The sequence below is a fragment of the Colossoma macropomum genome, unplaced genomic scaffold (assembly GCF_904425465.1).
Source record: "Colossoma macropomum unplaced genomic scaffold, Colossoma_macropomum, whole genome shotgun sequence".
Lineage (NCBI taxonomy): Eukaryota > Metazoa > Chordata > Actinopteri > Characiformes > Serrasalmidae > Colossoma > Colossoma macropomum.
The window spans coordinates 44,795,748-44,817,046 of NW_023494795.1; the positions used below are offsets into that span (position 1 = coordinate 44,795,748).

The following is a 21,299-nucleotide window of genomic DNA, read 5'->3' on the forward strand; positions in this document are numbered from 1 at the left end:
CACTAACACACCACTGAAGAACAGGGTAAAAGGGGGCTAACAAAGTATCAGAGAAACAGATGGACTACAGTCTGTAACTGTAGAACTACAAAGTGCACCTATATAGTAAGTGGAGCTGATCAAATGGACAATGAGCGTAGAAACAAGGAGGTGGTCAGAATGTTATGCCTGATCGGTGTATGTATGAGTTTATACATCAGCTCACAGTAAGTGGCCCAACGGGAATTCTCCCCACTCTCCCGATCACCCACTCCGGCACTGGAATGCCATGGATACAGCTTTTTAGATGCATCGTCCATAAGCGCTACCTCAACACTGTCGCTCTGTTTCCCTCGTTATTCCTTTTCCTGCATGATCACTGCTGGGGCCTGTAAGTCTGAAATTAGCCAATCACAGGTTCACTCCATTAACCCCCCCCCACCCCATAGAATTCCATTTGCATGTCATTAGCTACCTGAATAAAACTGCCAGATTAAAAAGATATTATAAATACATAAATAAATACATTGATAAAACTGAAGTGACAAGTCTGTTTTGAAATGTAGTGAGTACAAGTAAAAAATATTAGGTGACAGAAATGCTCAAGTATAGTAACATCATACAAAGTTCCATTTGTGCAACAAACAATTTCTTCCTTTGTATATCTGCCATGTCGCCCCCTACACTTCCTGTAGTGTATTACAGTCTGTCAGAGTGACTGTGTGGATCATATGAACATTATAGAGCTTTTTAAATGAAACAGTAGAAGCCATATCGCCCCCTACACTTCCTGTAGTGTATTACAGTCTGTCAGAGTGACTGTGTGGATCATATGAACATTATAGAGCTTTTTAAATGAAACAGTAGAAGCCATATCGCCCCCTACACTTCCTGTAGTGTATTACAGTCTGTCAGAGTGACTGTGTGGATCATATGAACATTATAGAGCTTTTTAAATGAAACAGTAGAAGCCATATCGCCCCCTACACTTCCTGTAGTGTACTACAGTCTGTCAGAGTGACTGTATGGATCATATGAACATTATAGAGCGCTGTTGTTTTTAAGAAAATTACACTTTGTTTTTTTTTTTCTACTGACTTTGACTTTATTGTTTAGTATCCAAGGTTCATGTTGAACAGGGAACAAAATTATGCACACACACACACACACACACACACACACACACACACACACTCACACACACACACACACACACACAGGAATTGCATAAATTCAACACATTTACAAAGAAGCCAAAACACTGAACACAGTATAACATGTTGAAGTTCAGAGGCTTCACAGAACTTTAGCATTAGCTGAGTTACAGCACTTTACTGTTAGCTTAGCTCAGCACATCGTAGTGCAACCAGCACACAAAGCACAGCGTCACAGACACACTGAACAGCACAGATCAGACCTGTAACACTACTGATAAAGGGGCAGCAGCGGGGGAGTGAGTGGCCATCTGACCATCTGTCCACAAAGACACACCCAAAATACAGAAAGAGAGAGACAGAGAGAGAGACAGAGAGAGAGAGAGAGAGAGAGAGAGAGAGAGATAACCAAGCTGTACACACACTTTCTCTCTGGACAACACACACTAACCCAACACACACTGATCAAACACTAATTTAACACATTCCCAACACACTCCATAACCCATCTCACATGATAACCTACAACACTCACTAACCCAACACACACTGACCCACTCATTGACCAAATACTTTTGCTGTTCCTCTGATTTTAGTCTCTGAGCTTTTAGTCTCAGTGTCCTGACCTTTTATTTTAATTTTCCTGTAAAAATCAGTTTATTTTTTTCTGGGGAGCGAAACTTGATTTATGAACTTCAATGTTTGAGTAAACAAGTCTAACTGCAAACAAATTATACTATCATACAAATTTGTCATCTTTATGTTTACATACTTCCACATCCTCTTAGATTCGGCTGTATCGCTAAAAGTGATATCAGTGAGTGAGTTTACAAGCACTCAATAATCTGATAACTGCAGAAAATCAGATTTTGTCAGTAATCTGATCAACGTGTTTACAACTCCAGGTCTACATGAGTCAGACAGTAATCAGATTTCTGCTCTTCAACCGGCCAATAAACTCACAGAACAAGACGTGACGTAAACGTAACAGAACTCAAACTTCATGAGCGACTTTTTTAAAACATCGAATCACTTTAGCTGAAAACATGAACCAACATCGTCTAGAAGACGAAGGATATTTAAATCCTTCATTGGTCGAGCGTGTATTCGGGTTCAGCGTCGCTCCATAAGTGCTGTACTCGTCTCGCGGGTTCTGTGTTAAACGCTGTGTTAAATGTTGCGTTAAACGAGTGAGAGTTTACAGTGAAAAACCCCATTACTGACTCAGATCAGCCTCTTTATCAGATTTACTAATCAGATTTATATAATCTGATCTAAGAAATCAGAGTGTGCTGTTCACACGACCATTTAATAATCAAATCATTGCAGGAATCCAATTATGATCTGATTATTGAGTGCATGTAAACACACTCTGTTTCTGTGTGGCACAATATTTAGGTCACCTATAATCTATAATCTATAATCTATCACTCTGTTTCATAAAACAGTGCAGTTGTTGTGTTTGGCATGTGTTAAAATGTTTTTAAAAGTCTTTTTGAAATAATTTTTCTCTTTAATGTCTTTAATCAAAGACAAGCAACCTAAAAGTAATCAGATGATATTAATGTGGTAACGCGCCACACAGCCAATACTAAACCAGCACACACTGACCCGACATCTTCATATTCTGCTTTAATACTCAGACATCACTGAGGGACGGAGAAGACTGGGGTGTTTGTTTGTTTGTTTGTTTGTGCTGTTTTAGTGAATTCCCGTCTGGCTGCGTCTACAGAGTGAGACAGACTCTGATTTGGAGGAAACCTTGTGTTGTGCTTCTGTACGAGAGGAAGTGAAATGAGATACTGGGCAGGTTTTAAATGTCACTGCAGTTGTTCCTCTTGTGTTTGTGTGGTAAATAGAACTTGCAGAACAATAACCCTCTTGCCCCCGAGCTGCACACATGACAGGAGACCAGAGAGCGTGGAACCGAAAACGAGCTCGTCCCCTTGTGTCACAGAACAGCGTCCAGCTGCTGCACAGTGTCCATCCTGAGAGCAGCAGGGAAAGTGGCGGCACTGATGTCCACAGCGGTTTATGCAAATCTGATTTGTTTCTGAAGTGGCTTAAAACGTTTACACTGATCTCAGAACATGGCACTCGAATCAGTGCCACGCAGGACGCTCGGTCAGCAGGCTACAGGCCCGCCGGCTGGACATGTTCCTCTATTCCACTTCTGTTTCTTACACTCCGTTCGCGCTGGGTTCTCTGCTGCTCAAAACACTCCTCACACTCCAGCCACACTCTCTCTCCATGGAAACGACATTACTCCTACAGGCGCGAGGCGTAACTCTCTCCTCCTGCTGAGGCAGATAAAGCAGCACTGGTTACATCAGCGATGGGTCGAGCTGTGCTATGGAGGTCGATAGAGCAGTGCTGAGTTGGAGCCTCACTAGAGCCTCAGTGTTGGGTAGAACTATGTTACTTAGAACAGAGTTACAACAACGTTAGAGCACCATTAGATAAAGCAGAGAGCAGAGTTAGACAGAGCAGTGTTAGTCGGTTGTCCAAACACCACTCACTCACTGACCAAACACCACTCACTCACTCACTCACCAAACACCTCTCAATCACTGACCAAACACCACTCGCTCACTCACTGACCAAACACCACTCGCTCACTCAATCACTGACCAAACACCACTCATTCAATCACTGACCAAACACCACTCACTCACTCAATCACTGACCACACATCACTCATTCACTCAATCACTGACCAAACACCACTCACTCACTCACTGACCAAACACCACTCACTCACTCAATCACTGACCAAACATCACTCATTCACTCAATCACTGACCAAACACCACTCAATCACTGACCAAACATCACTCATTCACTCAATCACTGACCAAACACCACTCACTCACTGACCAAACATCACTCATTCACTCAATCACCCACCAAACACCATTCACTCAATCACTGACCAAACACCACTCACTCACTGATCAAACACCACTCACTTACTCACTTACTAAACACCACTCACTCACTAACCAAACACCATTCACTCGCTCACTCTCTGACCAAACACTATTCACTAACTCACTAACCAAACACCATTCACTCACTCACTGACCAAATGCCATTCACTCACTCACTCACAGACCAAACACCATTCACTCGCTCACTCTCTGACCAAACACTATTCACTAACTCACTAACCAAACACCATTCACTCACTCACTGACCAAACACCATTCACTCACTCACTGACCAAACACCATTCACTCACTCACTCTCTGACCAAACACCACTCACTCACTCACTGACCAAACACCATTCACTTACTCACTGACCAAACACCATTCACTCACTCACTCACTGACCAAACACCATTCACTTACTCACTCACCACACATTCATTTATTCACTCACTCACTGACCACACACTCACTCACTCTCTCACTCACTCACTGACCACACATCCACCCAGCTGATCATCACCCAATCCCCCTGGAACCCCCCTGACTCCTGTGATGGTCAGTAACTGACCGGTGGGTAATCAGAGAGATCAGCTCGTGTTTCTCTCTGTAGTTGCTTTTATAACGCGGGGCTCATATTTTAATATATTTGCTCCAATCTCTCCAGCTCCATTGTTCACGCGCCGCTAAAGCCCCGCCTCTGTGGGCCGGGCGCAGCGCTCTGATTGGCTGGCGTTCGAAGCGGATGCGTCAGCGCGCGCAGCGCCCGTCCATCCTCGCAGACCGCGCGCGTTCGAGAGCAACGGCGATAGAAACCAAACCAACACCCAGCAGAACCCACCAGCCAGACCTTCCGGACCCTCAGCGCGGGGAGATCTGCTCTCCGGTCCCGGTGTGCGCGCGGCGAGGCAGGAGCTCGGCTCGGCGGAGCTTTCTGAGGTTCAGTGTTTGTGTGTTCGGTCCCCGGGGGGTGAATCGCGAGGCGAGGCTCGGGCTCTTTGTCTGCTGGTCGCTGTTGTTGGAGCGGAGCGATGGGAGCGCAGTTCTCCAAAGGCGCCGCGAAGGGCGAGACCGCGGCGGCGGAAAAACCCGGAGAGGCGGCGGCCTCGTGCAAACCTAACGGCCAGGTGAGAGCTCACCTTTACCCGCCTTTACACCTTTTCCCGACGGTGGTTGCGCTTCTGGGCGCCTTGATCATGTTTTCATGTCTAAGACCCTGTTTATCCCCAGCGCGTCTGTTTGGGGGTCTCACAGCCTCTGCAGCTCCACTGAGGAGAGTCTGAGGTCATTTTCGAAGTTTCTTCTGTTTGGGGTCACTGACTTTGGGGCGCCTTCACTGGATGTCCATTCTGGACCGTGTTCATCAGTTATTGACCACATATTGTTGGGTCTGTCTCCAATTTTCTCCACATTTCTCCAGTTTTAGTCGTTATTACGGCTCTGTTTCCCCCTTTTCTCCTCATGTGGCTCGTTTTTCGCTCTACTCCGTGATCGCGGAGCCGGGCTGGGTCTTCTTCCTCCTCCCTGCTGGAGTATCTGGGCAGAGGTCTTTTGTTTGGAGAGTGAAGCGGGGCAGTGAGGGCGCCTTCACTGGGCCAAGAAAAGAGTGCAGTTAAGCAGCACACCTGGTGTCACTTTTCGCCGAGTGTGCGTTTTGCCCGAGCGCGAGCGCAGTGTGTGTGATATGGATGATATTTAGACGGTTTGGTGGTGTTCGATGGGGAGAAGGTGGTGCAGGAGCAACAATGGCTCAGGGCGCAGCTCACCACGCCTTTCTCCGCGGAGAGATGCTGCGGGTCCGCGCTGCTCGCGCTCCTTCACCCGCCTTTATCACTCAAACCCCGCTTATTTACGGCCTCCGGTTCCTCTGAGGGGCTTTCCGAGCGTTAATGTTTAATAACGTGTGAATTTATTGAGCTGCTGCTGTTTCTGTTTGGCGCTTCAGTTTATTCAGATTTAAGACAAAGACGCGCCGCCCCCTGGCGGCCACCACCGCGAACGGCAACCACGGTGTGGTTTTTGCGTCTAAAAAGACTCAGAATGCTTTTCAGGTCGAGATATTTTACCATTAATGTATGAAAGTAATGAAAAATGAAGTGAAAGTTTCCGTTTTGCTGGTTAAAAATGCTGTAAAAGGTCGACTGGATCAAAACAAAGGCAGCTCCTTGGAGTCATTGTTTGGGTTTAAGCCGCGGTCTCTGCTGCCCCCTCTGGCCGATGGCGGAATAGCTTCGGTTTGGGCTTCACATTTAGGCTGTTTGCATTGAATTCAGCGCCCCAGTTAATCAAAACAAACCCAAACGGGTGATATTTTTATCGAATTTATTTAAAACTGGTCCCAAAATTTTTTGTTTACTCTGTTGAAAAAACAAAGTAGAAATCGTTAAGTATGTCTGTTGGTTCCTGATGGTTTTGTAATGTGTTTTGTTTTTTTTAATGGGTTGATATCACAGTGTAAAGGGTCCTAATGGTTTACCAGGTGACCAGTGATTCCAAATGCATTTGATGGTTTCCTAATGGGATCTAAAAGTGTTCTACAGGAAACTAGTGGACTCTGTTAGAAACCATTAAGCCAAATCCCATTAGAAAGGAAAACCATTAGGTTTTACACCATTAAATAGTCCTTTTCCTGCAGGGCAATATGTTTGTAGTACATTTTGAATGGAATAATGTAATAATAATCACTGTAGAGTGAAGTTTGGGCTGAATTTGGAGCGTCTTTAGAGGATTTAGCCTGTTGATATTCACACACTGAAGCTCTGGGCTGCAAAATGTTTGTCACTCAGGCCTGATATCACTGCCGGATTGTGTCCTTTGGTCTGAAAGGTACTCAGGTTCTTTGTTTTAGTAGTTTAGTCCAGTTATCGGGCAGTTTTTCTGTTGGTTTGTGGGAGTGTGTGCTGTTTGTGGTTTATGTAAATGTGTCCCTGCTGATGTAATCGCCTCAGCGCACCGTGTGGTAACCAGGTGTCTCTCTGCTACAGGAGAATGGCCACGTGAAGGTGAACGGCGACGCGTCTCCTGCAGCGGCGGAGGGGAAGGAGGAAGTGCAGGCTAACGGCAGCGCGGCGGCGGAGGAGCAGCAGCCCAAAGAGGAGGAGGGCGAGAAGGCTGAGGCCGCAGCGGCTCCGGCTGAGAAGGAGGAAGGAGAGGGAGAGAAGGAGAAGGAGAAAGAGAAGGAAGAGGGAGAATCTGCCGCTGCTGTGCCGGCTGAGGGCGAGGCTGCCACGCCCTCCACCAGCAACGAGACGCCCAAGAAGAAGAAGAAGCGCTTCTCCTTCAAGAAATCCTTCAAGCTGAGCGGCTTCTCCTTCAAGAAGACCAAGAAGGAGACGGGAGAGGGAGCCGAGGAGGCTGCGGGTGCTTCGGACGAAGCGAAGGCAGAAGGAGGCGACGCTTCTGGTGAGGAGGCCAAGCCTGCCGATGAGGAAGCCAAGCCTGAGGCGGACGAGGGCACCGCAGCAACCAGCCCGGAGAAACCCGAGGCCAAGGAAGCAGAGAAACCAGCGGAGGAGCCTAAAGCCGCCAGCCCGGCTGAGGAAGCTCCTAAAGCAGAGGAGAAACCAGCCGAGCCCGCAGCAGAGCCTGCTCCCACCGCCGTCCAGGAGGAGGCGCCAAAGCAAGAAGAAGCAGCTCCTGCCGCACAGGAAACAGAGTCCAGTCCAGCGACGACCGCTGAGCCTGCAGCGGAGTAACACACACGCACACACATATACACACACACACACATACACACACACACATACACACACACACCTGAGAAATAAAAAAATAAAAAATACAGAAAAAGGGAGGAAAAACAAAGATGAGAACATTTCCCTGTTTGTACGCTGGAGTTGGTTCCGGGTCCAGAGGCTTTGGAGAACTTTGTCTACAACCAGGGATATTTTAAAGCTTTTACTTTTTATTTCTTTTTGTTTTTTTCTTTTTCTTTTCTCTTTTATACACCCCCCCAAAACTCCACCCTCGGGACCCGAGAGAGGTGGATGGCTAAAAAAAATAGTTAAACGAAAAATGAATCATCTACATTTTGCCGTAATTTTTTTCCGTCAGTATTAATTGTTTTGTTGCCTTTTCTTTTTTGCATTTTTATACGAAAAAGGGGAAAAAGAGTAAATTTGTCAAACGTATGGACATGCCCATTGGTATGAAGGAGGTGGGAGGGGTTTTGGAGGGGAAATGGGGCGGGGCAAAGGAGGGCACCATCGTGCCTGGGATTCGTGCCACAGACTACGCCGCGAAAGAGTAGTCTTAGAGTGACCAACTACTATTGTACCGCAGTTTACAACACTAAAGTCATTTCTACACTCGGACGGTTTATCCAGCTCCCAGCGCTAGTTTTTAGGACGACGTTTTAACGGTAGGATCTCTGCTCTGCTCTTTAGCTGTCTCAGTCAGTGGTTTGTGTAGGACGCCGGGGCTTCGTCCGGCTCTCTGAGCGTGAAGACGTGTAAGTATGTATAGGAGGGGTGTTTTTAACTGTGATTTATTGTACAAATGAAATCTTGATCTCAAGAAGCACATGCAGCTCTTTTACCACCAAGCTCGTTTTTGTAAGATAAAGAAATAAACTTAAAAAAAATCATCCTGGAAGATCTTTGAAGTGATTTTGAACTCAAACCAAGCTGTGACTCTTTCTACTGTGGTTACTGCAGACGATGCTTTTTATTTCCTCGGTGGTCTTTGAGAAAAAAAATAATAATAATTAAGGAATCTCTCTATCAGATGCAAAATGTCTGTGTAGCATCCTGTCTTTCCCTTTTTTCCTTTCTTTTGTAAATACTGGAGAAGCTTTGACCGATTTGACTTAGAGATGGAATGTAACTTTGCTTACGAGAAACTTGCTATTAAAACTCCTGCTCGAGGTGTTCGGACTTCTGTGAGCACACAAAGCAAAATAAATGTGAATAAAATTTCAAAACAGCTCCTGTGTCTCTTTTTTTTGTTTGCAGCTCATAAAATGGCTGCACTTATGTCCTCTGGCGGCCATTTTGTGACTGGCTAATGCTAAGTACTATTAGCTGAGTCTGTTTGAGTATGTTTGGGGGGAGTGGGGGTTGGTGTGTGTGTGGGTGGGTGGGGTGTGGGGGTGTTTTTGTGACCAAACACAGAATTTTAACATCTTCCCAACGTGAACTCCGGACCTGCTGAACATTAGCATCAGCACACTACTGTAAATCTGTAGGAGAAGCTACGCTAGCTGTGCTAACTGTGTTCACTCCTGTGTTAAACATGCACATCCAGTCAAAGTCAGGGTTTACAGTGATCTAAGACAGTCTGGCTGTAGATAAGTGTGACTGTGCTCTGCTGGTTCTGAACGTCTTCACGGGTTCAGATCTTCAGCAGGGCTCGGTGAGTAACAGTGTAGAGACGTTAGAGTCCAGACTGAGCAGAGCTGGAGATTCTACACTGACCGAGAACTGCAGGACATCAAGAGGGAAGTTCTATTAAAATTAACGATCCAGAATTCAATGTATTTCAAAAGAGATTAAACATCAAGTGGAATGTAAGTAGATAATAACACTATATTATTTACCATTTTATCCACTGATTTTCTGAAATATTGAATAAGTTTATATTTACAGCACCTTTCATACATTAAAATGCAGCTCTAAGTACTTTACAATTAAAATACTGAAGAGTAAAAAAAGGTCATCAAAATCAGAACAAACTGGGCTTCATTAATAATTAAAAATTACAGGTAAAAGTTCAAAGCAGCAACAGCAGACAAACACTAAATCCAGGCAGCATAACCAAGTGGGGAATAAAACATCTAAAGACACGTTTTGGTGAATTTTCTGTAATAAATCTGTAGATAGTTAATTTTATATATAAGTTTAAGTTGCTGTTGCATGTAAAATAAAAAGTGAAAAAGTGGTGAAAAAGTGATTCCAAACAGGTGGGTGTTTAAACGCCGGTGAGCAGAAAACCTGATATGTAAAATTTGAATCTCTGATAAAATCTGGTGTTATTACCATTACCATTACCAATATTAGCAGCTTAGCTGCGGCGGCTACGCTAATGTAAAATATTAGCAGGTTAGCTGCGGCGGCTACGCTAATGTAAAATATTAGCAGGTTAGCTGCGGCGGCTACGCTAATGTTAAATATTAACAGCTTAGCTGCGGCGGCTACGCTAATGTTAAATATTAGCAGGTTAGCTGCGGTGGCTACGCTAATGTTAAATATTAGCAGCTTAGCTGCGGAGGCTACGCTAATGTTAATTATTAGCAGGTTAGCTGTGGCGGCTATGCTAATTTTAATTATTAGCAGGTTAGCTGCGGCGGCTACGCTAATGTTAAATATTAGCAGCTTAGCTGCGGCGGCTATGCTAATGTTAATTATTAGCAGGTTAGCTGCAGCGGCTACGCTAATGTTAAATATTAGCAGCTTAGCTGCGGCGCTACGCTAATGTTAAATATTAGCAGCTTAGCTGCGGCGGCTATGCTAATGTTAAATTTTAGCAGCTTAGCTGTGGCGGCTACGCTAATGAAGGAACCGTTCCACTCAGTGTGATTGGATCTGAAATGAGTACCTGTAGAACGTTAGCATGTCAGTTTAGGCTACCAGGTGAAGACGTACCGGTTTGACCAGTTTGGGGTATAAAAGTAAAAATGAGCAGCGCTGCTGCAGACTGAAAAAGACCATTAGAAACCATTAGGATTAAAACGGAATGCTTTCTAATGGGAATCGACTTAATGGGTTCCTGTAGAGATCACTAGTTACCTGTAGAACATCTTTAGATCCCCTTAGGAAACCATCAAAGGCATTTGGTCATCTGTTAAACCATTAGAGTCCTTTACACTGTAACATCAACCCATTAAAAAAAACTGTTTTTGAAAAACAGACTCTTACTGGGATTTTAGTTGTATGTTGATTAGCTCTTTCTCTCTCTATCTCTCTATCTCTCTCTCTATCTCTCGCTCTCTCTCTCTCTCTCTCTCTCGCTCTCACTCTCTCTCTCTCTCTCCCTCTCCGACCTGTTTAATTCGACACCGGAGGAGCCTGAACAATAGGGGGCCTTCCAGAGCTTTCTCTACAACCCCCCGCGCCCCTCCCCCAGGGTACCACCCTGACATCTAATACACAGTGACGATGTCAGAGAGTGGCTCTGAATACAGCGGCACAGAGGAACGTTCCACACCTACAGATCACGTTCTCACAGATCGGTCTGAGAACGTGGAGCCGGGTAAGAGGAGACGACAAGATCAGGTTTTACAACCGAGCTCTGAAAATGCAAATGTGCGGCAGTAACAGCGAGCGCTGCTCCCCACCCTCCCTCCTCCACAGAGGAGCTCCTACCATGAGGCACTATGGGCTGCGCAGAGGGCAACCGTCAGGGCCGTCTAGATCATCAGAGAGGTTCTAAACTTCTGTTAAATTAAACATACGTATCTGTAATTTTCATTTTCATTTAACAGAATCATCATACATGTTCTAAGTTATGCTGCTGTTTCAGATCTCCAAAGGATGGTTCTCTCTGTGGTGTCTGAGTAGATACAGCTGAGCTGCTTCCCTATTGGTCAGGACTTCAGGAGCTGGACTGAAGGTTTTACGCATCAAATTAACTACCAACATCATTAGGAAGTGAACCAACCAATCATACTCTGATTCACAATGAGTGGAACCAGCAACACTCTAGTCCTTCTGGAGGTTCTAGATGACTGACTGTGAATATGAGTCGTAGTCTAAGCAGTATTCCGGTTAGTTGTTAGGAGTGTTAAACAGTGGCAGCAGCTCTGTGCAGAACTCTGTACTGAAAGAGTCTCTGTAACACTGATACACACGAGATCAGATACACGATAATGTCTGATACAGACTGAACAATAAAACACCTGGAATGACTTTTACAAGACATTTTTAAAATGTTCATGTGCACCAGCGTTAGCTTAGTGCTAACACACTATTAGAATCTCATAGAGGCGCTAACAGAAATTAGCATTTTTGTGAAGGTGTTTTTGTCTCATTTACTGACAGAGTTTTGACATTTACAGATGAAGAGCTGCTCGAATAGTTATGGTTCCACACTGGGGCTGATAATCCACTAAATCTGGAGCACAGAAACGTTATTTATGGTTAGAAGTCATTAAAATGATTGTCAGTAAATACAGTAACCAGACAGAGTTTCCAGTCACTGAGTTTGTTTAACATTTTCAGCTTCAGTAATGAAATACAAGCAGCTCCACGCTTATGGTTCAAAAACAATACTGGGCTGCTTTGGGGTTCAGAACTGGCCTTTAACTCTGTGTAGACTTTCTCTCTCTCTGTCTGAAAGCGGCCAGCAGCGGTCAGCTCACTGTAATGAAAATACAGTGTCACTTACACAACGCCGGTTTTGAACATATAAAAATACAAACTCTGCTCTAATCCAGGCACACATGCATCTATACTATGTTCAAATGATTATAATGTTCAGAATGTTTTACTATTATCATTATTTTTAACAGTTGCAGTCCTGAAATTGGGAATGCTGCAGCCCCCTCGGCCCCCCACTCCCCGCATCCTTGCTAATCGCTCTGATTTACGTTCTCACTGCAGGACCGCTCTGAGGAGCTCTGGGTCAGTTGAGGGTCATCGTTTCTAGACTGTAAAGTGTGTTTGGACTATGAAACTATTAAATTTATAAATTTGTGAATTTCTAAATTTACCACAAGCCCTAACAAGTAGTGAAGCAGTGACCATGAATTTTTATGGCGATTCTGATTTATTTACAGCCAAACTGGCTGATATTTCTGAGCCTTTTTTTAAGCTTAAGCTCAAACTGTGTGGGGTAAATAAACACGTGACCCTCACTGCACTGTTTATCAGGCAAAGTCACAACATAAACAACATTAGTTACTAAGAGACGAATCAGCATTCTTACACTAAAAAGCAGCTTCCTGTTTAAATGAGGTGACAGTAATAAAGCGCCGACTGAGCGTAAAACATTACAGACACAAACACTCTGTTTATTAATCTGCCTCTGTTTATGTACCGAACGCTGCTCACTCTGACTGAGCGCCTTTACCAACACGGCTGTAAATAAGACTGTTAAACTCGGGTCAGTTCCGTGTTAGCTGAGGTTACCATGGCAACACAGAGCACCGACCTGCTGGTTATGATGCTGTTGTGTTTGTTTTTCTGCTGAATCTAATCAGAGAGTGAGAGGGAGGTCATTCCTGCAGCCTCGCTGAGGCTCTAACCTGTTTTTATGGAGTATGAATTATTAATTTCAGAGTTTATGCCTTTTTTGTCCCTTTACTTCACAGAAGAGTCACATATATCCCTCACATGTAGTATCTAAAGCTGTGTTTACTTGTGACTCACGTGGAATCACACGCGACACGTCATCACACATAATGTGAAATGTGCAAAAACCACAATTATTCACATGTGAAGGGATGTTTTCTCTGAAGGGACTGATACAAGTTTAGAGAAAGAAGCTTATTAAGTGTTTATTAACGGTTTAAAATTAGTTTATTAATGATTAGTAATTAATAAAATTAATAAACACCTTAGATATCATGGTAACACTTTACTGTAAGGTTCTGTTTATAAGGCTACATGTCACCTACATAAGCTCATCATGACAGCTGACATAACCTATATAAATGTTTATAAATGTTTATGCCGACAGGCGTCATTCGCTATAAAGGTTACATTCACCATTTTTAATCAGTCAGCTAAAGTAGCCTTTATGACACATGATGCCTGCTGGAATAAGCATTTATAAACAGTTATGTCAGGTGTTATGACAAGCTGATGTAGGTGTCATGTAGTACCCTATCATAAAATCATTAATGAACAGTTATGACACATTAATAAAGTGCAGCGTTGAGCTGCTGTATGTGATGAAGCTGGTTTGATGCGCCTGATGGAGGAGACAGTGAGATCTGAGCATTAACAGTGTGGAGGAATGTGAGTTTACTACTCTGATACTGATGATTACATCATTAATAAGGCCCCGCCCCCATTCTAACGGGCGAGCTGTCACTCTGATAGAGCTTGTCTCATCACCGCTACTGCAGACACAGCCTAGCAAGGGGACGAAGACCAAATAAGACCAGAATGACCATAAAAAGATACGTGGACGCTTTAAATACAGTCACCAGAAAACGACCACTGACCAGAGACAGACAGACAAACACACAGACAGACACACAGACAGGCAGACAGACACACAGATAGATAGACAGACAGACAGACAGAGCTGGTAACAGTAGAGATTCCATAATGAGAAAGTTTGAAAAATGCACATGAATAAAATAAGTGGAACAGCAGCGCCTCCCAGTGGAGGAGGAGGAAACTGCACCACCGGCCGTTGTTTATTTTCAAATCTGCAGCCGTTACTGAATAACAGTATCAATAACCTCCATCTGATCCCATCTCAGTTCCTTTAACATGAGAGTATCAGTAAGTTTTTATAATATAAATACATTTATTACATAAATATATAATTACAGCAATAATAATGTTAACATTAATGTTTTATCATGCAAGTGGTTCTTTAAGTGTTCATGGTTCTATATAAGATCACTGGGCCTCACTCGTAACCGTTCTTAAGAAGAAATTGTTTTCTTACATTCTCCAATGTTCTTATTTAGGATTTGTTCTTAGGTAAGAACAGAATCTACACACACTCAGAACCGCACTGAGTGGCTCATTTTCACTGCAGTCCAGCATTTACAGCGTAAAGAGAGAGAAAAAGAAAAGAAAACAGGATCTAGCCAGGTTAGAGCAGGACTCTCCACTAAAGAACGCTGAGAGAACCATCTTTTTAAGAGTGTAGAAAAATGTAAGATACAATATGAAAGAAAGGGAAGAGGAACCTGTTCCATGTACCGGTTCAGCTCTTTATTGATGATCTGTGTTTATTCTCAATTTCTCTCTTTACTGTTTGTGATATATTTAAATATCTTTTATCTATCTAGCACCAAAGGGTTCTGCTACTGTTGCGATGTCAAGCTTGTAAGACTAGAAAAATCTCTTTGGTGCTATGTAAACCTTTTGCATGATTAAATGGTTCTTTGTATCATGAAATGGTTCTTCAGACTGATGGGGAACGTGTTGTATATGGTTCTATGTAGAACCTTTAAAAAGGGTTCTATATAGCACTAAAATGGTTCTACAATTGTTACAATACAAGCTTATAACAATAGAGGAAACATTTTTGGTGGTATATAGAAGCATTTTCAAAGATTTTACATAGAACCATTTTCTTAACTAAAGAACCCTTGGAGAACCTTCTTTAAGGGTGCAGTTCAGTAAAGTGCTGTTGGTCTGTCGTACTTTAATTACATCTTTATACGGTTCTCTTTTTCTCTCCGTTCATCATTAAAACTCAGACACTGAATTTATGCTGGACACATTCCGGCTGTTTGTCTGAATGACCGTCACTAAAACTATAGCTGTGTGCAGAAGTTTGTGCACCCCTGGTCTAATTCTCATCTGAGTGTGAATAAGTTTACACGTCCTCTACAGAGACACGTTTTAATACACAGTTACTGTTTATTTACTGAATAAAACAAAATGTGGTCAGGGCAAAGGTGTTTATTATTTTTTGCAATTAAACTCAGATTAATAGAAATACTGCAGAAAAACGGTCAGACACTCGTCAGAAATCATCTGCCCTCTGTTCATCGCAGTGAAGGTACAAAAGGAGCTGCTCAAACCATCTTCAGTGCTGAGTAACTAGTTTCCACCTTTCCCTGCTCTATAAAACACTGAGTGTGTTCTCAGGTGTGTGATCAGTCGATCAGCAGCGGATCATATCCGTTATGACCCGGCGCTGACGGAGCTGCTGCGCTTATATTTACACTCTGAGCTGAAACATCAATAAACACCTCAGAGACACGAGTAGTATAAAACGCTTTAATATGCAAATGCAAAATATCAAATTTAAACAAATCTGGAGTTTAATCAGCGACTGTGTTACTAAATGAACATCCACATCTTCCCTAAAGCCGCAGTACAAACTATTCAGAAAAAAGACAACAGACAGAGAGAAAGACAAAACGCCCCCTGCTGGTGTGGAGGGACTCCTACAGAGTTACACACTCACTCACACTCACACACACACACACACACACACACTCTCACTCACACACTCACTCTCACACACTCACTCACACACTCACTCTCACACACTCACTCACACACTCACTCACACACTCACTCTCACACACTCACTCACACACACACACACACTCACACACTCACTCTCACACACACACACACACACTCACACACTCACTCTCACACACTCACTCTCACTCACACACTCTCTCACTCTCACTCTCACTCACTCACTCTCACACACACACTCACTCTCACACACACACACTCACTCTCACTCACACACTCACTCTCACACACTCACTCACACACTCACTCACACACTCACTCACACACACTCACTCACACACACACACACACACTCACACACTCACTCTCACACACTCACTCACACACACACACACACACACTCACACACACACACACACACACTCACTCTCACTCACACACTCACACACACACACACACACACTCACTCTCACACACTCACTCACACACTCTCACTCACACACTCACTCTTACTCTCACTCTCACTCACTCACACACACACACACACACACACACACACACACACACTCACTCTCACACACTCACTCACACAGTAATAAATATAATGCTTATGGGTGTGGAGTCCAGGAGGGGGCGCTAGAGAGAGATACAGAGGGAGAGAGAGAGATACAGAGAGAGAGAGACAGAGAGATACAGAGAGAGAGACAAAAAGAATGTGTGTGTGTGTGTTTGTGTGTGTGTGTGTGTGTGCGCCCTCTGGTGGTCGTTTTCATGCACTGCTCGTCTGTTCAGTCTTCACACTGTAAAATTAAAGTTTTGTATGTTACATTATGTTCACTTTTACAAACATTCCTATCTTTCTGTGATATTCTGCATATAATAGTTATTATATTATGGGTCTGATACAGATACAGATCTTCATCTCTCACACTGACTTCGTTATTATTACTGTATTTACTGTAGTGTTACTGTATTTGTCTCTTAGTCAAATGTGTGTAAACAGTCTGTCTGTTTGGTCAGTTCAGTGTGTTAACAGTCAAACACTGCACTCCTCTTATGTGTAACACTGACTGTGATCATTACTGTACTCACTGCACTGCATTGTGGGTAATCCACATGCTTTACCTTTTAGACTCGTGCTTCTCTGAGCTGCCCTCCTTCACCTTCTCCTCCTCCTTCACGTCTGAAACACACAGAGAGATCAGCTCTAAGACGGCAGCGTCCAGCTCTGCACTCCATCATCAATAATTTATAATCAATAATCAATAACCAGTCCAGTTATCCACCAGTGATTACGACAGGGTTCCACTCTAAAGCGCTACTCAGTCAGGATCAGGTTTAGATGAGGAGGTGAGTGACGTGATTTAGTCTGAATGAACCTCGTCAGTCATTTTTACCGACTGTGCTGTCAGTAAAGATTCTGATGCCTTTTACCTTCAATAAAACATTCAAAAAAATCCTGTATCAACATGTCAGTACAACTCTGTCGCTCTGCACAGCGACTTCAGTGAGCAGTTCTCTCATAACTCTAACAGTGGGTTCTCTAAACAGTGGGTTCTGTAGATGGGAGGTCCTCAGCTCTGAGTTCTCTAAAAGGTGGATTTTCTAAGCTGTAGGTTCTGTAAAGAGTGGCGGTCCCTAAAGGTGTGGTTCTCTAAACAGAATGGTTCTCTAGATGCTGAGTTCTCGTATCCTTTTGGTTCTCTCAGCAGCAGTTTGGTTCTCTTACCGGTTTTCTTCTCCTCTCCTTCTTTCTTCTCCTCCTCCACTCGAGCTCGCTTGGCTCCTTTTTTGTGGTTGGTGACGTTCCTCCTCCCTCCTTCTCCCTCGTCCTCCGAGTCGGAGAACTCTTCATCACACGCGATCCTCTTATCGGACGCCCGGACTACACACACACACGCACACATGCGCACACGCGCACACGCACACGCACACACGCACACACACGCACGCACACACGCAGACGCAGAAGAGATATCTATGTTTTATATTAGGTCCATGTAGAGGATATATACACATGTATGTAGTGGTTACATAACCAGTAAGTTCACCTGTGATATGAGATTTAATCAGCCAGTCACATCACTGGTATCATCATGATACAGTTATGCTATACATAACATAGAGGGAAAAGGATGTCATGCCCCCTACAGGTGAGGGGAGAGGTCCTGCCCCAGGGGGAGGAGTTTCAGTATCTGGGGGTCTTGTTCACGAGTGATGGGAAGAGGGATGGTGAGATCGGCCGCAGGTTGGGACAGGAGCAGCAGTGATGCGGTCGCTATACCGGACTGTAGTGGTGAAGAGGGAGCTGAGCCATAAGGCAAAGCTCTCTGTTTACCGGTCAGTCTACATCCCAACCCTCACCTGTGGTCATGAGCTGTGGGTAATGACCAAAAGAATGAGATCACGAATAAAAGCGGCAGAAATGAGCCTCTTCGCAGGGTGGGGGGGCTACACTTTACTGACAGTGTGAGGAGCTCAGAGTAGAGTTGCTACTCCACACTGAGAGGAGCCAGTTGAGGTGGTTTGTGTGTCTGATTAGGATGCCCTCCTGGACGCCTCCCTATGGGGGTTTACCAGGCATGGCCTACTGGGACAAGACCCCGGGGTCATCCTAGGACCCACTGGAGGGATTATATCTCCAAGTTGGCCTGGGAGCGGCTCAGGACCCTCAGAATGAGCTGGAGGAAGTTTTTTGGGGGGGAAAGGGTCGTCTGGGCTTCTCTGCTCTCCCAGCTGCTGCTGTGACCCTATCTGGACTCAGCGGTTTAAGAAGATGAATGAATGAAAGAATATATGTTATATATGTCATTCATAAATATATGGTGGACTTGTTCTGTTCTCTGTGTGTGAAAGGAATTTGCAGGGTTGTAACAAATATCAGCAGCGCAGAGCGGCGGTTCATCCAGACGACTGAGATGCTGTTTAAAAGCAAACTTTAAACTGAATTTTGGACAGTTGATTATTTTATTACAGCATGTATCATTTTACACTGTGCTGTGTTTTATTGATCTGCGCTCTAATGACAGATGTTACCATCACTGCAGGGTCACCGGCTTCATCCTGGGTTTTATTCTGCATTTTGGGTGACGATGTGGTTCTGGTCAGTTTCTGACAGAATTCTGTTGTACTCGGGTCAGTTCTGGACTCCAAACACCACGATGTGGTACGGGTTGAGCTCAGAGAGAATGTTCTCGGGCTGTGTTTGGGTTCAGACCAAAATTTAGGCCCGATTAAAGCTCTAGTTATGTATGACACTTGAATGAAGTCTAGCTTGATGAGAAGAGCTGCAGCCAGTCTTTGTTTAATGGCACTGAGGTCACAGGCTGGACCAGATCTAAGAGGACTCTGTTGGCTGTATTTGGGTTTCCTTCCTTCTCAATCATTACACATATTTGTTAACACTCTCTTGTTTATTCACATCACAGCTGCGTGTGACCAGTGAAGTGTAACTTTGTTCTCCGTTGACCAATGAAATGTACCAACACCCCATCTGGGGAAGATATAACCTCCTCTAATTTGGGTCTGAGCTGGAGATCTGCGGACATTCTGACCAGGAGCACCCACCCCCTGTGATTTTTCAGTAAACAAATTACTCTGGAGGTTTAACTGTGACTCTGATTTTGCTGTTTTTCTGTTCATATTATTAATTTACACAACGACGTTTTACACTCACTGAGCATCTTATTAGGAACATCTTCTGCTTTCTACACTCATTGTCCATTTAATCAGCTCTGCTGACCGTATAGTTTCACTCTGTATTTTTACAGTTACAGACTGTAGTCCATCTGTTTCTCTCACTGTCCACTCTATCAGACACTCCTACCTTGTCAGTCCACCTTGTAGATGTAAGGTCAGAGACGATAGCTCATCTGCTGCTGCACAGTTTGGGTTGGTCATCCTCTGGTCGTTCATCAGTGGTCACAGGATGCTGTTGGCTTTATGTTTTTGGTTCTCAGTCCAGCAGCAACACTGAGGTGTTTAAAACTCCAGCAGCACTGCTGTGTCTGATCCACTCAAACCAGCACAACACACACTAACACACCACCACCACGTCAGTGTTACTGCAGTGCTGAGAATGATCCACCACCCAAATAGTACCTGCTCTGTGAGGGTCCATGGGGGTCCTGACCACTGAAGAACAGGGTAACCAAGTATGCAGAGAAACAGATGGACTACAGTCTGTAACTGTAGAACTACAGAGTGAAACTATACGGTCAGTGGAGCTGATAAAGCGGACAGGGAGTGTAGAAACAAGCAGGTGGACTTAATGAAGTGACCAGTGAGTGTATATGTAACTCCACTAATCTCTTCCCCTCGATATATTATGATGATTTATACATTTAGAAACTGCTGTATTTGCGTGTCTTACTGGACATTCGTTTGTCCGGATCCTCCGTGTCCTCGTCCACCGTATCGTCCGGAACGCTGTCCTCCGGAATGACCTGCATCTGAACTCCGGGAGCGTGAGGGAGCATCCGCAGGTTTTCAAACAGCCGCTGTCTGAAAAACCAAAACAGACATCACAGTCTGGATCCTGAACCCATCACTCAGCGTTCTGTACTCAGCACTGATCTTTAGTGTAGAGAGAACAGCGCTCGGTTCTAGAGTGATGTTACTGCGGGGTTTGAGAAGAGGTTCTCACTTGATCTTGTCCATGTACTCCTGTGTGTTCTGGTTGGTCATGTTGGATGGACTGATGTGCAGTTTGAAGTCTGGCCCAAAATACTCAAAGTAGTCGTTATACGGCAGCTCTGTGGACACAAAGACTCCACTGAGGAAAGAGCTTCATACTAAACACTGAGAGCTCCTCACCAAACACTCCCACACACCTCAACACTCAGAGCTCCTCACCAAACACTCCCACACACCTCAACACTCAGAGCTCCTCACCAAACACTCCCACACACCTCAACACTCAGAGCTCCTCACCAAACACTCCCACACACCTCAACACTCAGAGCTCCTCACCAAACACTCCCACACACCTCAACACTCAGAGCTCCTCACCAAACACTCCCACACACCTCAACACTCAGAGCTCCTCACCAAACACTCCCACACACCTCAACACTCAGAGCTCCTCACCAAACACTCCCACACACCTCAACACTCAGAGCTCCTCACCAAACACTCCCACACACCTCAACACTCAGAGCACCACACCAAACACT

At 44.4% G+C, this 21,299-nt stretch overlaps 2 protein-coding genes across 2 annotated transcripts in view; one reads left to right on the plus strand and one right to left on the minus strand.

Moving 5' to 3' along the window:
• Positions 1-4,825: 4,825 nt before the first annotated feature.
• marcksa (myristoylated alanine-rich protein kinase C substrate a) lies at positions 4,826-8,987 on the plus strand. The gene is made up of 2 exons (XM_036582548.1): positions 4,826-5,190; positions 7,048-8,987. The coding sequence occupies exons 1-2, from the start codon at positions 5,095-5,097 to the stop codon at positions 7,756-7,758; spliced, it is 807 nt and encodes a 268-aa protein (XP_036438441.1). The 5' UTR covers positions 4,826-5,094; the 3' UTR covers positions 7,759-8,987.
• A 7,901-nt stretch (positions 8,988-16,888) lies between these two features.
• The window catches only part of LOC118816045 (histone deacetylase 2), a 16,360-nt gene continuing 11,949 nt past the window's right edge, over positions 16,889-21,299 (minus strand). The window contains exons 10-14 of the mRNA XM_036582549.1: positions 20,771-20,879; positions 20,498-20,628; positions 17,855-18,010; positions 17,251-17,308; positions 16,889-16,925 (exon numbers count right to left, since the gene is read on the minus strand). Of these exons, the coding sequence (XP_036438442.1) occupies positions 16,895-16,925; positions 17,251-17,308; positions 17,855-18,010; positions 20,498-20,628; positions 20,771-20,879 (485 nt within the window). The 3' untranslated portion in view covers positions 16,889-16,894. The remainder of the gene's footprint in view (positions 16,926-17,250; positions 17,309-17,854; positions 18,011-20,497; positions 20,629-20,770; positions 20,880-21,299) is intronic.